At 39.4% G+C, this 14472-nt stretch overlaps 1 protein-coding gene across 1 annotated transcript; it reads right to left on the bottom strand.

Moving 5' to 3' along the window:
* Positions 1-525: 525 nt before the first annotated feature.
* LOC142133405 (NIPA-like protein 2) lies at positions 526-3910 on the bottom strand. Its single transcript, XM_075194453.1, has 3 exons — positions 3433-3910; positions 1527-1615; positions 526-593 (listed from the first exon to the last, which is right to left on the bottom strand). The coding sequence occupies exons 1-3, from the start codon at positions 3528-3530 to the stop codon at positions 526-528; spliced, it is 255 nt and encodes an 84-aa protein (XP_075050554.1). The 5' UTR covers positions 3531-3910.
* Positions 3911-14472: the final 10562 nt, after the last annotated feature.

Raw genomic sequence — 14472 nt, 5'->3', positions numbered from 1 at the left:
ACAATTTTCCAGAGGTTCCGCCACTGCTCTTACAGCCCCTGTTGAAAGTGTGTAAATAAAAGGGCCAATCACAAGCCAAAATCAAGAGACTGCGGCTTGTGATTGGTCCTCTCAATGGAATGCACTCCCTGAAACCCATGCATGGGTATACACCATGTATATATGTCCCACCCTGTATGGCCATCCCCTATATGGATGCATATATACACAGGGGAGCATAAATGTTTAAGGCTACCCTAATATAAGAAACCCATATACCAAAGCTGTCTGTATTCAATAATTCCGTAAACAAGTGCTAACCATGTAGCTCAGTGGAAATGTTCCAGAGTGAAATATATATATAGAGAGAGAGAGAGAGAGAGAGAGAGAGAGAGAGATCTCTCCTGTTATACATTTCACTCTGGAACATTTCCACTGAGCTACATGGTTAGCACTTGTTTACGGAATTATTGAATACAGACAGCTTTGGTATATGGGTTTCTTATATTAGGGTAGCCTTAAACATTTATGCCATGACCAATTTTCTTACCCAAACAGAAACATGAATATATTCAATAAGGCTGCATCTCGAAATTCCTGATAAAATATTACTCCTGTAAGGAAAAAAAAACAGAATACAAAATTACTCATATAGAAAAAAACCAAAAACAACAATCCCTTCTGTGCTCAGCTTTCTATAGTACACATAGGTTTACATAGTTTTGTACAAGAACTCTTTCACATTGTCCCGATCTAATTGTCACAATAACATGAAGAAACGTTACTCTAAGAGGAAGATACTCATCTACTGTATGTCTATCACTGTGTCCTGTATTCAGGATACAGGACTGCAAAATGTGGGAGGGGCTAAAGGCAGGTCATGAACGGCAGCTAATTGGACAACTTTGGCCTTCAACCAATTAGCTGCCATATACAACTTACATCCAAGCCTGTCCCAGGCAGGAGACTACTGTGATGGAGGAAGTGTGGCGGGGGAGAATCCTTGGGACAATTGCATTCCCAGAGAAGTAGTCACGTGGTTGTATTGGGTAGGAGGGTGGTTTCCGGTTAAAAGTTTAATTTGGCTGGAGACCCTCTTTCAATGGGAGCATTTAACAATAAAGCTTTTAATTTAAGTGTGGGCATCATGAACTTAACATCAACACTAAAGCCAAGCTAATTTGCACTAAGATGATCACCTAATAATCTAAACTTTAAAAACAAACAAACACAAACTCATTATTAAGTTAGTCAATAAACGCCTTAGGCCAAAAACAACACATAAAAACAAAGATCGGGGTGCTATAGGAAAGTATTGACATTAGGCTATAAACAAACATTGAAATAAGTCTTTTCATGTAACCATCGCTACTTCTGTGTCTTATTCTGATAAAACACTACTGACAGAACAGTCAGGATTTTTTTTAAATCAATACAACCAGCAATAACTTACTAGCTGCAGGCAGATTTCAAAATGTAATATTTGTAAGGCGCAATAAAAATGTTTTATTGTATGTTTTAGTAACCATGATATAATTGCTCAGTACCTGCGAGTATCGCACTTGTTGTGAAAAACACAAAGTTAATTGGCACCACTTCAGTCGCATTGTAAAGTTTCATTGCTTGATTTAAAAACCTAGAAACAGAAAAAGAATAATAATAATATTGTAGACATTTCAATTGTAAGAGACGCTGTAAGATATACCAGCATCATAAATATTTATAGAGAACGGTATTCAGCAGAACCTAAAATTACTTCATAATCTACTCAGGAAGCCAAATTAAATAAACAACTACCCCTCCGACAGCAAACTCAAGACAAAAACAAAGATAAAAAAGACAATTGAAATGAATCCCTGAAAATGCTCTTGTAGCCGGTGTGAAGAATGGTCACAATTACATGTCAGGTTCTATGCTTATTTTGAGCTATAACCTTTATGGCTGAAACAACAACAACAACAACAACATAAAAACAACACAAGTATAGGCTATATGTTTGGCTCTATTTTGTTTTTAAGCTGGAAAATAGGGCACTGATGTGGTACGAGTTTAATCAGTTTTTATTAGCCACCAATAGTTCAAATGGGTATCTCGGCTTCACCGGCCATGACCAATGTTTCTGGGCACCATCTCCATCATCATCATCTATTTATTTATATAGCGCCACTATTTCCGCAGCGCTGTACAGAGAACTCATCCACATCAGTCCCTGCCCCATTGGAGCTTACAATCTAAATCCCCCAACACACACACACACACACACACACACAGACCTAGAGAGACTAAGGGCAATTTAACAGCAGCCAATTTACCTTCCAGTATGTTTTTGGTGTGTGGGAGGAAACCAGAGCACCCAGAGGAAACACACACAAACACAGGGAGAACATACAAACTCCACACAGATAAGGCCACGGTTGGGAATCGTACTCCTGACTCCAGTGCTGTGAAGCAGAAGTGCTAACCATTGAGCCACTGTGCTGCAGTGCTAAAGGGGACAATAAGCCAACATCCGATCTCAAACAGACTACAGTACTAGAATGTGATTTTGTAGATGACACACAATACAGCACTATCTCCCCTTCTACACTTTGGGGTAAATGTATCAATTGTCGGTTATCTAAAACCGGCGATTTCTTGCCGTTTGCCGGCATGCTTTGAAACGGCAATTTTATTAAAGGCAAATCTTGGTGGGTTTAGCCTCTATATCGGGGGGCGAGACTTGGCTCAGCAGCCTATTGGGAACATTTTAAAGGGGAAAAAAATGCAAGTAAACCAATGACCCAGCCCAAGGTAGCCCACTATGGAACCAGATTCCCCCCAAGCCCACTCAGCCCCTGGTTGTAGATATTTTATTTTAAAGTTTTAAACATTTTTTATTGCATAAAGTTTTTACTATATATAATTATGGTGAATGGTGAACATTAAAATTAAAATTTCTATTTGATTTCTTGGTGTCAGACACATATTACATAACAGTTGGGCTCCTTTTTTTTTACCAACCATTTATTTGGGGCGTTATTTACAAACAGATCTACACTTTGAAGTGAGGCTTCATTTGTTGTTTTCATCTTAGAAACATTATTTAATTCAGCAAGAAGAGTCCTGTAAATATGTTTATTTCCCCTCAAAGGTACATTATTTATTTGAGTTTATTTATAGAGCGTTGTACTTTAACAACCATCAAAAGTTGACATGTATAAGAGTGATTAAGAATGAAGCCCTATTGACTTCTAGCAAGGAGGATTAATTATACTGTCGGTCATTCTATAAATTATTTTTAAATTCAATAAGCAGAAAAAAAATGGACACAGATCACTCACAAGTTTACCGTGTTCTGAATACAGACACTGAAGTCATTAAGATTCTGTTACTGAAAGTCCTGTCTAGCCAAAATCATGACCAATCAGGGCTGTCACGAAGGACAAGTATCCTGCCAAGAGAAGCATCACTTACTTGACCTGAAAGATGCACGACGCGACCATTACAATGGCCATGACGTAGAATATGGCGTAAGTAAGCTGCATGTACCCCTTAAAGGTCATTGCTATCATGCCAGCTACAGCTTTTACGGAAATCACGGCCACAGAAGCTGAAAGTAGAAAAAAAAAAAACAAAGAGGGAAAAATGGTTTAATGTATTAATCATACAACATAAAGCTCATCTGGATTTGTGAAACACTTTTACGCTAACAAAAAAAATAAAAAATAAGACAAGACAAAATAAACAGACCGGGAACTATGTATGCATTAGATTTCCGTTTACACCCAGCTGCACCACAAAACAAAACATGGTGAGTGTAGAGTTTGCAGATCAAAGACATATATATGGGGTGTGTAGTCAGGGAACTACAGGGAATGTGCCCTTCTGGGGGTGGAGGGTAAATAGAAAAAAACAAAACTCCACTTCTCCATTCCGTGACATTTAGCTTTCTGGCTTCTCTCTTATTTCTTATTGTCTAAAGACAGGAGATATGCATTCAGTTTTCTGCATGTTTGCTTCCAAACAGTCCTGATTTAGGCGGGATAGTCCAGATTTCAGGGCTCTCTCCCTCCATCCCTAAATGGACACCTTTGTCCCGCGGGTGGAAAAGTTGGGACGTATTCTCTGTTCATTGCTGCTCTGCATGTACGAGCAGTGGTGACCGGGTGCCATGGTACACACAGCAATGAAGGCATACTTGCCAACTTTTCCTCATTGGCTTCAGGAAGATCCCGGGGGTGGTAGGAGTGCGGGGGGCGAGAACCGAAGAAATACGGGAGTCTGCCGGACATTCCGGGAGAGTAGGCAACTATGCGTTAAATAAAAGCACCTAAAAAATCTCTAGGGACTGAACTGTCTTTTACATTTCTGTCTCCATTAGTGAAGTCATGTTGTCTTACCTCAGTTTTTGATTAAATCTTGGTCTCCATGAAAATGGCCACCTCCATAGGCATCAATACATGGACATAGGACACAATTTTTGAACTGTGTCATCATGCCACAGATGACGAAGCCAACCACGTCTTGTACTGGCTCAGCATCAGGGAGAATGCCAGACTCTTCAGGGAGTGAGGGAGATCACCCCTATTTCAGGGAGTCTCCCTGACATTCAGGGAGAGTTGGCAAGTATGAATGAAGGTGTTAACGGGATAGCGCTAGGCATGTCCTCAGGGTGCCCTATCGTAACATGGCCACACCCCCATGAGCGATGGGCAACCTGAAACGGCACCATGTGGCCCTCTAACCTTTAGAAGGGCCACACATTACCCTTAATCCCAGAAATAAGTTAAAACAATACATTTAATCAAAGAGAAAGACAGCCATCTGTAATAACACATCAGCAAACATATTAAACGTTACCAGCTATAACAAACAAATCTGACAGTAAAGCAGGAAGGAGCTGGGGGCCACAGGTGAAGGCTCGGAGGGCCCGATGTTGCCCATCCCTGATCTAGCGCTTATAAGGACTGTAGAGAATCCTGTGTGCATGAAAACAATTCACTTTGTGATGAGGATCCACAAGGAACAATGTCATGTTTACACAAGATCTGCATACATTAAATGTTACAGAATAGTAAATTATTAATCAAGAAACAGATAGCCTCTGAAAATACATCCAGGCACTGGGCTGAAATTGTATTAAGCCGAGCTTTTCCTTTCGGGCCTGGCTCTTATAAACTAGACATGCAGTGTTAAATAAGGTAATTTTATAGCTGAATAATATAAGTCCATCATCCACAAGCTGATATGGAAAAAGACCCTTCAACATTTGTTTGGAATTTTCATTACCCCCTTCCACTTGTACTACCAACTCACAAAGTATATATTAGGTAAAACCTCTCATTTATTGTTATGATTAAGAATGATTGAAAATAGAACTTGAAGATAATAGTAAAGTATTTAAGAGGAAATTGTTAATTAAAAATGGAATCGTGTGTTATGAAGCAGAAATTAATAAATTATATATATATATATATATATATATAATGATTTTAGTTATCAACATCCTGTGAATCATGGCCAGCGACAGCTGTGGTGTCACCGGTAGTGACCTTGTGTTGCATGGGGGCAAAACAAAAAGAAAAACGCCCTATTGGCAGCAAAAACTCCAGTTTACTCCGGCGTTAAGGCTTTTCGTCCTTTGATTAATCAATGCACTAGGCCAGTGATGGGCAAACTACGGCCTGCGGGCCAGATCCGGCCCACTTAGAGGTTCTATCCGGCCCGCCAATATTTTAAAAAATTCCATTAAAATATGCATAAAATTATTAGGGCCGACCCTGTGTGTCAGAACCTTCATTTTTATGCCTTCCCAGCTATTTCCTCCATTACACTTCATCCTCCTTCCTAAAAGGACACTTCGTATGTCAATCACTCAAACACCTGCCCGCCCCCTAATGGTTGAAAGTCATGTGAGAAGAGATGGGATGGGCCATATACTAAGGTGGATTTCGATTGACTGCTGTGTTGTCAGTTAGTGGCTCACCAGAAAGACGGATCTGCAACAACCTGCTGAAATAAGTGCTGTGTCTGTACGATCGCTGCACTTATAGAGGTAACACTGCTATATAACACCCTCCCGTCCCATTCAAAACATTTGTATTATATATTTCGATATTTGCCTAAAGATTTTTTTTTTATTTGGCCCGCTCCAGAAAAAGTGTGCCCATCACTGTTCTAGGCTCTACCAAGAAATTCAGTATCCCTACCCATGTTTTATTTATTTTTTTTTTTTTTAAGTGCTGTTTTTCTTTTAAAATGTACCTGTAACCTGCAGCCATTTTGTAGGCTGAACCTATAACCTGCAGCCATTTTGTAGGATGAACCAATATTCATTCAAATGCAGCAGTGTAACTACTGCTGAAACAGCAAATACTGCTGCTTATGGTGCCCAATAGTACGAATTCAGTCAGTCCAGAGGACCCCACTTTGCGCTCCTGAATGTGTGTGGGGGCCAGAGCATACACACAACTTATCCATACTTGCCAACTCTCCCGGAAAGTCCGGGAGACTCACGAAATTCGGGTCAGTCTCCCGGGCGAGCAGGCATTTCTCCTGGATCCTGGATATCACCGAGAATCGCGTCATTTGGAGGGGGCGGGGTGAGGCCAATCACGCCATTTTGGCCCCGCCCCAGCAATGTAAATTACGGTTTCGCGGGGGCGGGGACAAAATGACGCGATTGGCCTCGCCCCGACCCTTCCCGCCCTCCAGTCACGCCCCATCTCCCGGAAACAAGTTTCCGGGAAGTTGGCAAGTATGAACTTATCACAGTGGAACTGAAAGCCCAACCAGTGCTTAAAGCTCAACTGTGCTTGTGCCGCCCCCCACGTGAGCGTATAAAAGCAGAGCGAGGGCCTCCAATGCAGTAAGTAGATACACACTCATCACTATGGGGTGCGGTGATTGCGAGTTACTCACCTGGAACACAGCCTCTTATTTCACAGAATCAGGGAATTCACTGCCTCATTAATAGGCTACATTCTCATGAATATTAGTTTAGCCATATGTCAGTGTGGTGTAATTATAATTAATACCTAGTGAATTGATTCTGTATTCTCACATACATTGGCTCAGACATTGTTTACCTCAGTTATGTCACAGGATACTAAGCTGCATTCTCATGAATACGGCTAAACCCACGTAACATCTACCGCTACCGTGTGTAGGCAACAGGTGTATTTTAAATTAGAGATGGTCACTGACCCCCGTGTTTTGGTTTTGGATTCGGTTTTGGATCTGGATTACCGTCGTGTTTTGGTTTTGGTTTTGCAAAACCGCCATTGCGTGTTTTGGTTTTGTTTTGCTATTTTTTTGGAAAATCCATGTTTTTGGGCCTAAATTAACCCAATTTAGTGCTCCAACTGTTTTAGAGACAAGTAATCTAATTGTTGAGGTAATAAATCATCCAAAAAAACAGTTTAATTCTTCGTTGGTAGGCCTATTCTACACACAAAACAGATTGTCTTCCTCTCCATCTATGCATATTGGCAATGCAGCCATCGTCTTTGAATGTATATTACTGAAGTTCATAACATCTATACCACATAATTTAGGATTGGATTCGTCACAGTTTACACGGGTGGAGTTCTAACCACCTATCAATCATTGGCCAATTTCTCTTGCTACTTGTTTTGACAGCTGTCTGGTATGGACTTTATATTGCAGCAATAAGAGGGGATTGTATTTATTTTATTCCATTAGCCATTTTATGGCGTTGTAGTCACAGTGCACTGTGCTATTATAGCTACGCATCAATTGTGCTTTTCCAATAGATTGTGTGTACACATATATGCTTGTTATTGTGTTTTGGTTGGCTATATCATAGGTCTACTAACATATATTTTTATACATGTATGCATTCATTATAATACTAACCTATCAGTGTTTCTTAATGTGATTAATAAATATATTTTATGGTGATTCGTGACAGTTTTACATTTTTTAGCATGTAATTAATAGTCACTATTCTACTATCAGCCATATAGGTTTTTAGCGTTGCAATTCATTTGGGTTTCTATAAAGAGAAGCATATTCTACTTAATATTCTATCGGAGACATGGAATCTGCTGTTACTAAGAAACTAATTTAAATTCTTCTCTATTCTAATCTTAAATGTGATGTTGATGAACCGCATCTCACTTCCCAACCTGCAGTAAGTACACGAACCCCAAGGCAGATCTCAGATAGATTAAAAGGGTAATTTTAGCTACAACTCAGAATCACGTAACATTTGTCAGAAAATGCTAAAACATAACCAGTGGGTTTAACTGAAATGCATAAGAAGTTGGGCTTCTTTGAATAAATGGACATTGATGAAGAATTACTTGGTATAAACAAACACATATTAAGGGATGTAAACAAAAACAAAAAAGGTGAAATCCAGCACCACTGTATAAGTGTAAAGCATCTTGTGCTGTTTGTTTTTGCATGAATATTTCCAGAAAGTAAAATGTAATATTCTACTATATAAATGCCTAGTGGCGTGTGTGAAAAAAAAAAAAACCAAGCTGCAGCGCCACCTGCTGGGCAGAGTTATACACTGACCTATATATTTCTTGAAGGAGAAGTGACAGTTGGGAGTGGTTGGTGGTTGCCGGGGGTGACAGTGGGGAGTTTTTAACACCTTAAGTAGCTTGATGAAGGATGTGGCGATGAAGATGAAGGATGAGGTGATGGAGAAAAATGATGAGGTGGTGACATGTGGACAAAACCACGTTAAAAAAGGGCGCTTGCGTCGGGAAGTAACGCTCTTCCCCTGAGGAGGCCTGGGCTAGGCCCAAATGCATGACAAGAACCTTTTTAACACCTTAAGTAGCTTGATTTGACTAGAATGCATGAGTATCATGCACGGGTTAACTTGTTTCTTATAATAATGTTCTCACATGGGCGAGTTTCCGTCACAAATGTTGTGAAATAAGCAACAGACGTAATGGGAGTAGAAACAGAGTATCTTGTTAATCGGATCAATATACTAAAGTTATCCTTATTTTGTCTGTCCCATTAGTCAGTGGTATTAAGAGCAATGGCTTCTATAGATGTGGTACTTGTCAGGCCTGTAGATCAGTTAAAAGTGATCAGAACAAAATTGAAAAGTTCTCTGCCCATGATCAGACCTATACGGTAGATCCCGTTATTACCTGCAATTCAAAAAAAATGGATTTACATATTGGGCTGCAGATGTGGATTAATATATGTGTGTAAAACTTTTAGACCTCTTAAAATCCGCTTGAGTGAACACTTTAGAAATATTACAAAAAGGTCTGGTCTCACACGCAGTCTCTCTACACTTTAAAGAAAACCATAACAATTCTATTTCAGGAATCTCATATTTTATGGGGATTGGTATTGTGGAGAGTGATTGGAGGTTAAGAAATGTGGAAAACAAATTTGCCAAGACAGAGATATCATGGACCTCTAAGCTGGATAGTTTGAACCCTTAAGGTCTCAACAAGGATTTTGAACTTAAGTGCTTCTTAATTTAATTATAACTTTATTATATTTTTTCTTTTTCTCTTCTCCTCTCTCCTGCAAACAAGGAATGATTGTGTAGTAAAAAGGACACCAGAAGGATGGATGAATATCTTCCCCTATATTACTTATTTTGTGATATATTTTATATATGTTTGTGATGGCTATACTACTTAAGTCACATTTACAGCATTAATACTAATCATGCGTTACCCAATCTGGAACATAGAACTATATAGGTTTGAGTTAATATGTAAAGATATTTTGTTGACATTGATGCTAATGACTAGTTTCCATTGAAATTGAAACCGAAAGTGATGTAGCGCTATTTAAATAGAATATAACTAGTTCCCATCTGATGAAATCGATATATGTACATGTTATGTATTTCTCACTCTTTGCCTTATATCAGTTCCTGTCTGCAAGGCATATAAGATCTATTGTCTTATAGTATCTGATAAATAATGTCAGAAAACGCACATATGGTTTTAATAATTTCTAATTTCATCTGTAGCTCTCTACATTGCAGACAGATGCAGCCAGACAGCAGTTTTGTGTTTTATTCCAGGTCAAACAAACATAACAAACGCTGCTTATATACATATGTACCAGCTAAACACAGGAGGAAGCCAAAATAATAAACAAATCTATTTGGTAAATGTTGCAGGATTCTCTATATTGTATGTCATCTATAAAACAACATGCACATTTCTGTTTTAAAAAGCAAACTCATAACAGTGTTATATAAAAAAAAGTATTTTTTTTGTAGAAGAATTTGAAAGAAGAGAAAATAATACCAAAAATAGAACCGCTGGTAGGAACATTATGAAATGCAATTCACCAGCCTCTATACCTGGATCAAGATTTGGATCTCCACTTGTATCATCAAAGAGAGGACACAAATAACAGCCCTGTCTGGACTCTGATAAATATTAATATGTTTTGTATCAGAAAAACAAGATTTCATATGTGACTTTATATATTTTGACACAATCTAACACGGCCGCAGACTTGTGCCCAACAAACCTGCCTTATGAATCCTACGGAAAGTTTCTTCTACAGGAAACAACATTTCTGTAACTTGTACAGAATTATAGAAAGAAAGTTGCATCTATTATAAGACTAAAACCATTTTCCGAAATTGGAAAATTGGTGCTTTTCCAAGCCAGATGAAGCAATAACTTCTTGAGCACGTTTAGCCTGAGATGCTACGAGAGTAGGATCGTTATAAAGGGAGCTGACAATTGTAAAACAAAATATGTTTGTGCAGAAAATACAAGGTACAAACTTTGACAGTGTTTGGATGAATAGAGAAAAGGAAAAGAATGAAGAATACATTGTTATAGAAACAGTTGTTATAATCTTATTTGCAACATAAAAGTTAAAGGGATTGTCTACTTTTGGGTAAGGCTGGGTACATACTGCAGATAATTTCTTCCGATGCGATATTGTTAACGGTTTTAGCTGAATGCAAGTAGGAGTGTCGGTCCCCACGATGGACGTGGAAGGCCAGGCTAAAAAGCCTATATAGCAGGCATTTTCTTAAAGGGGACACCTTTTAAATATTTTAAAGGAATCACAGAAACTGCCTTTATTAAATCATATTTAACATTTTGGAATTACAGGAATCATTTCAGCAGCTGTCTTGCAGAGCTGTTCATTTATTTGAATGTAAAAACTAGGCGATATGCTGTATACTGATATGAGCCATTACTAACATCGGGCTGCTCGGATGTAATGGCGCTGTGCTGTATAAATACTAGTATTGCAGAACGAAAATGTTATTGTTGTATTATTCTTTAAAGTGAGCTGCAAAAATTAAAAAGCGCTTGTAGGATTTTGATACCAGAGCAGTATTTATAAGGTCATATATAAAGTCAGTCTAACTTAAAATGCTCTCTCTCCAGCAGCCTAACACCAATTACCCACCCCCGAAGTCTAACCTTAACTTTCTTTTCCCTGCAGGCAGGTTCGGCAGAACATGGTAAGCTCAATAAGCATGACAGAAGGGAGCTGCACTTACTGGGGCGCCCCGCAAGTATGAACCAAATTATTATTATTTTTTTTGACAGGTGTTACATACCATTTTAATTTCTAAGTTCCTGCTGTGTGGTTAACAGCAGCTATAAGAACAAGTGCAGGTGTATGGGGGGCGGCACATGCACAGTGAAGCCACTTACGTGCATGTGCAGTAGAGTGCCAAAGGGGCTTTGTGGCGCATGGACCAACTCCAGGCAAGTGGGCACTAGAGCTTCCATCACCAGCCCTGCCTGTAGGAGTTGGAAGTCGGTAGAGCATTAGTCGGAGATCGTCAGGGCAGGAGTTGTAAATCAGTAGAGCAGGAGTTGGAAGCCAATAGAGCAGGAGTCAAGTATTGGTAAAGTAGGATTTAGAAGTCGGTAGAGCAGGAGTCGAAAATCGGTAGAGTAGGAGTTGGAAGTCGGTAGAACAGGAGTCTGAAATCGTCAGAGCCGTAGTTGTAAATCGATAGAGCAGGAGTTGGAAGTCGATAGAGCAGGAGTCAAAGATCGGTAAAGTAGGATTTAGAAGTTGGTAGAGCAGGAGTCGAAGATCGGTAGAATAGGAGTTGGAAGTCGGTAGAACAGGAGTCGGAGATCATCAGAGCAGGAGTTGTAAATCGATAGAGCAGGAGTTAGAAGCCAATAGAGCAGGAGTCAAAGATCGGTAAAGTAGGATTTAGAAGTTGGTAGAGCAGGAGTCGAAGATCGGTAGAGTAGGAGTTGGAAGTCGGTAGAACAGGAGTCGGAGATCGGCAGGACAGGAGTTGGAGACCGGCAGGACAAGAGTCAGAGATCAGCAGGACAGAAGTCTGAGATTGGCCATCCAGGAGTTGGAGATCAGTAGCAGGAGTCAGAGATCGACAGAGCAAGAACCAGACAGCTTGGATGACAAAATCGGAGAAGCACTTAGAGCACTATCAGCTACAGAGGAGACCAGAGAGTGGTTGAATGTGGAAACAGGAAAAAAAGGATCAAGACAGACCATATCAGAAGTACTGTATAAAAACATCCAGCAAGCAACTTATAGATTATTTCTGGAGTAAATAGGTTAAACAGTTATATACTTGTTCCAAAAAGCGAGAACGGAAGACAGTGTAGCTTTACCTCTCTATACCCAAGAACACAGATGAGAGCTGTATTTATAATTCATTCTGCCCTGACCCACAATGTGTAAATATTCCCTTACTTCGTAATTGTGTGTTACATAATCTTCCCTTTAAATTATTTCTTTAAAGGGTATATGAGGACAATACCTAGAAATGCTGATCTTCATTATCATTTACTTAAATGCATTGTTTTTCTTATGCAAATGTATGCTTTAAAATATCTTGCATTTATCCGTCCTTGTATTATAATTGTCAATTTACAATACAGGGAGAAAATGCGAAGCTCTTTTAATGAACACTTGGCTTCACTAATGAACAGGATTCCTATTGGAATAGAGAAAAATAAGCATTTGACAAAAATAAATTAAACACTAATAAAGAGGTCTCCAAACAGTTTTGTTCATGGGCCCGAGCCAAGACTGCAGCTAGTCACGCTGGTCGGCGTTGCATCGCTTATCATTTTATAGGTGATTACAAAAAGAAATTGTATCACGTTAGAAGATTTTTACCCTGGGAAAACGTGCTGATGAATAAATAATAATTAATATCCAGATTTTTCTTTTCCCCCAAATACTACCTGCTGAAATAAATACATAACTTACTAGGATTATATATTGAAATATTCATACCTAAGTCTGCAAAATATAAATAAACATTTTTGGGCTAGCCGAGTGACTAGGCAAGACAAAAAATGCTATTTTATTACACTCCTGTGAAAATGTAGCCAAAACGGATGAAATTAGTGCAAAATCAAATGTGGTTATATCTAATACCACTTTCACACTGGCGCCCCGGCAATATCCCGGATTTTCAAACCTGGGATTGTGCCATGTCACAGAGCATCCCAGCTCATCAGACCCCGTCCACACTGCACCTTGGACATGGGAAATTCCCGGTTTGACCCCATTCATACTGAAATGGGGTCTGCCCTGACAATAAGTGAGAGTCATCACAAGAGGAGCTTTGATTGGCTGACAAAGATTACATAATGGCCCCAATCAGCTACTTTCTGTGAGACCTGGGTTGAAAAACCCGGGATGCACCTGGGAATAACCCTGCAAAAGTCCAGAGTCTAATTCCCAGGTCATCAGATCCAGGTAGATGCAGTGACCCTCGTTCACACTGAGCCACGATCCAGGTAGTCGGGGCACGCTCCAGCAATATCCCAGGTTTTTAGGGCAGTGTAAATGTGGTATTACTGAATTTAAAGTTATTATGGCAAATTTCTGGGTGTAATTTATTTACATTTAGTTTTTCTGTTCCAAGATGTAAATAACTGAAATTATGACAGTTTCTAATAAGTAAAAGAAAAAAAAATCAAACCATTATATTCCAATAACCCAATATTTCTAAATGCAAAATCGGTACAAAATAAACCAGCCTTATCCCGACCAAACTCCGCCTCAAATCAGCTCTACCACGCCTAATTTCCAACCAAACGCGCCCACAATTTGGCAAAGCCCCACCCACTTCAATGTCACCTCTTCACTTTTCGAGGTCCGTGAATCGGGATAGCTGAGAAATATGTAATATGGAAATATGCGCCTACCAAGATAGTTACCGGCTGTCCCTTTTTTGGAGGAATAGTCCCAGCTTTTAAACATATGTCTATGGATATTATTCTGCCTGGAAATATTCTTGTCTATTCTATATTTAGTAGCTCATTATAACCAAGTTTGCTGATGGCGATTATAGTTCAAAAAAGTCAGTCTAAACCAGCGATAAGCAAACTTATACACTTCAGGGGCTGCACGGACGGCCTTCTGTCACGGATCAATGCAGGAACACAGCTAAGGAGCCACGAATATGGTGAAAAACACCCAATGTTTATTTGCTGAAGAGTACAAAACAGAAGGTGTAATGATGAGCTTTGCAGTAATTACCAGGTACACGGCTGATGCAAGTAAGCAGTAGGT

Source organism: Mixophyes fleayi, unplaced genomic scaffold (genome assembly GCF_038048845.1).
Source record: "Mixophyes fleayi isolate aMixFle1 unplaced genomic scaffold, aMixFle1.hap1 Scaffold_379, whole genome shotgun sequence".
Taxonomy (NCBI): Eukaryota; Metazoa; Chordata; class Amphibia; order Anura; family Limnodynastidae; genus Mixophyes; species Mixophyes fleayi.
The sequence above is the reverse complement of the archived record's forward strand: the minus strand, read 5'-3'. Positions and strand labels throughout refer to the sequence as shown.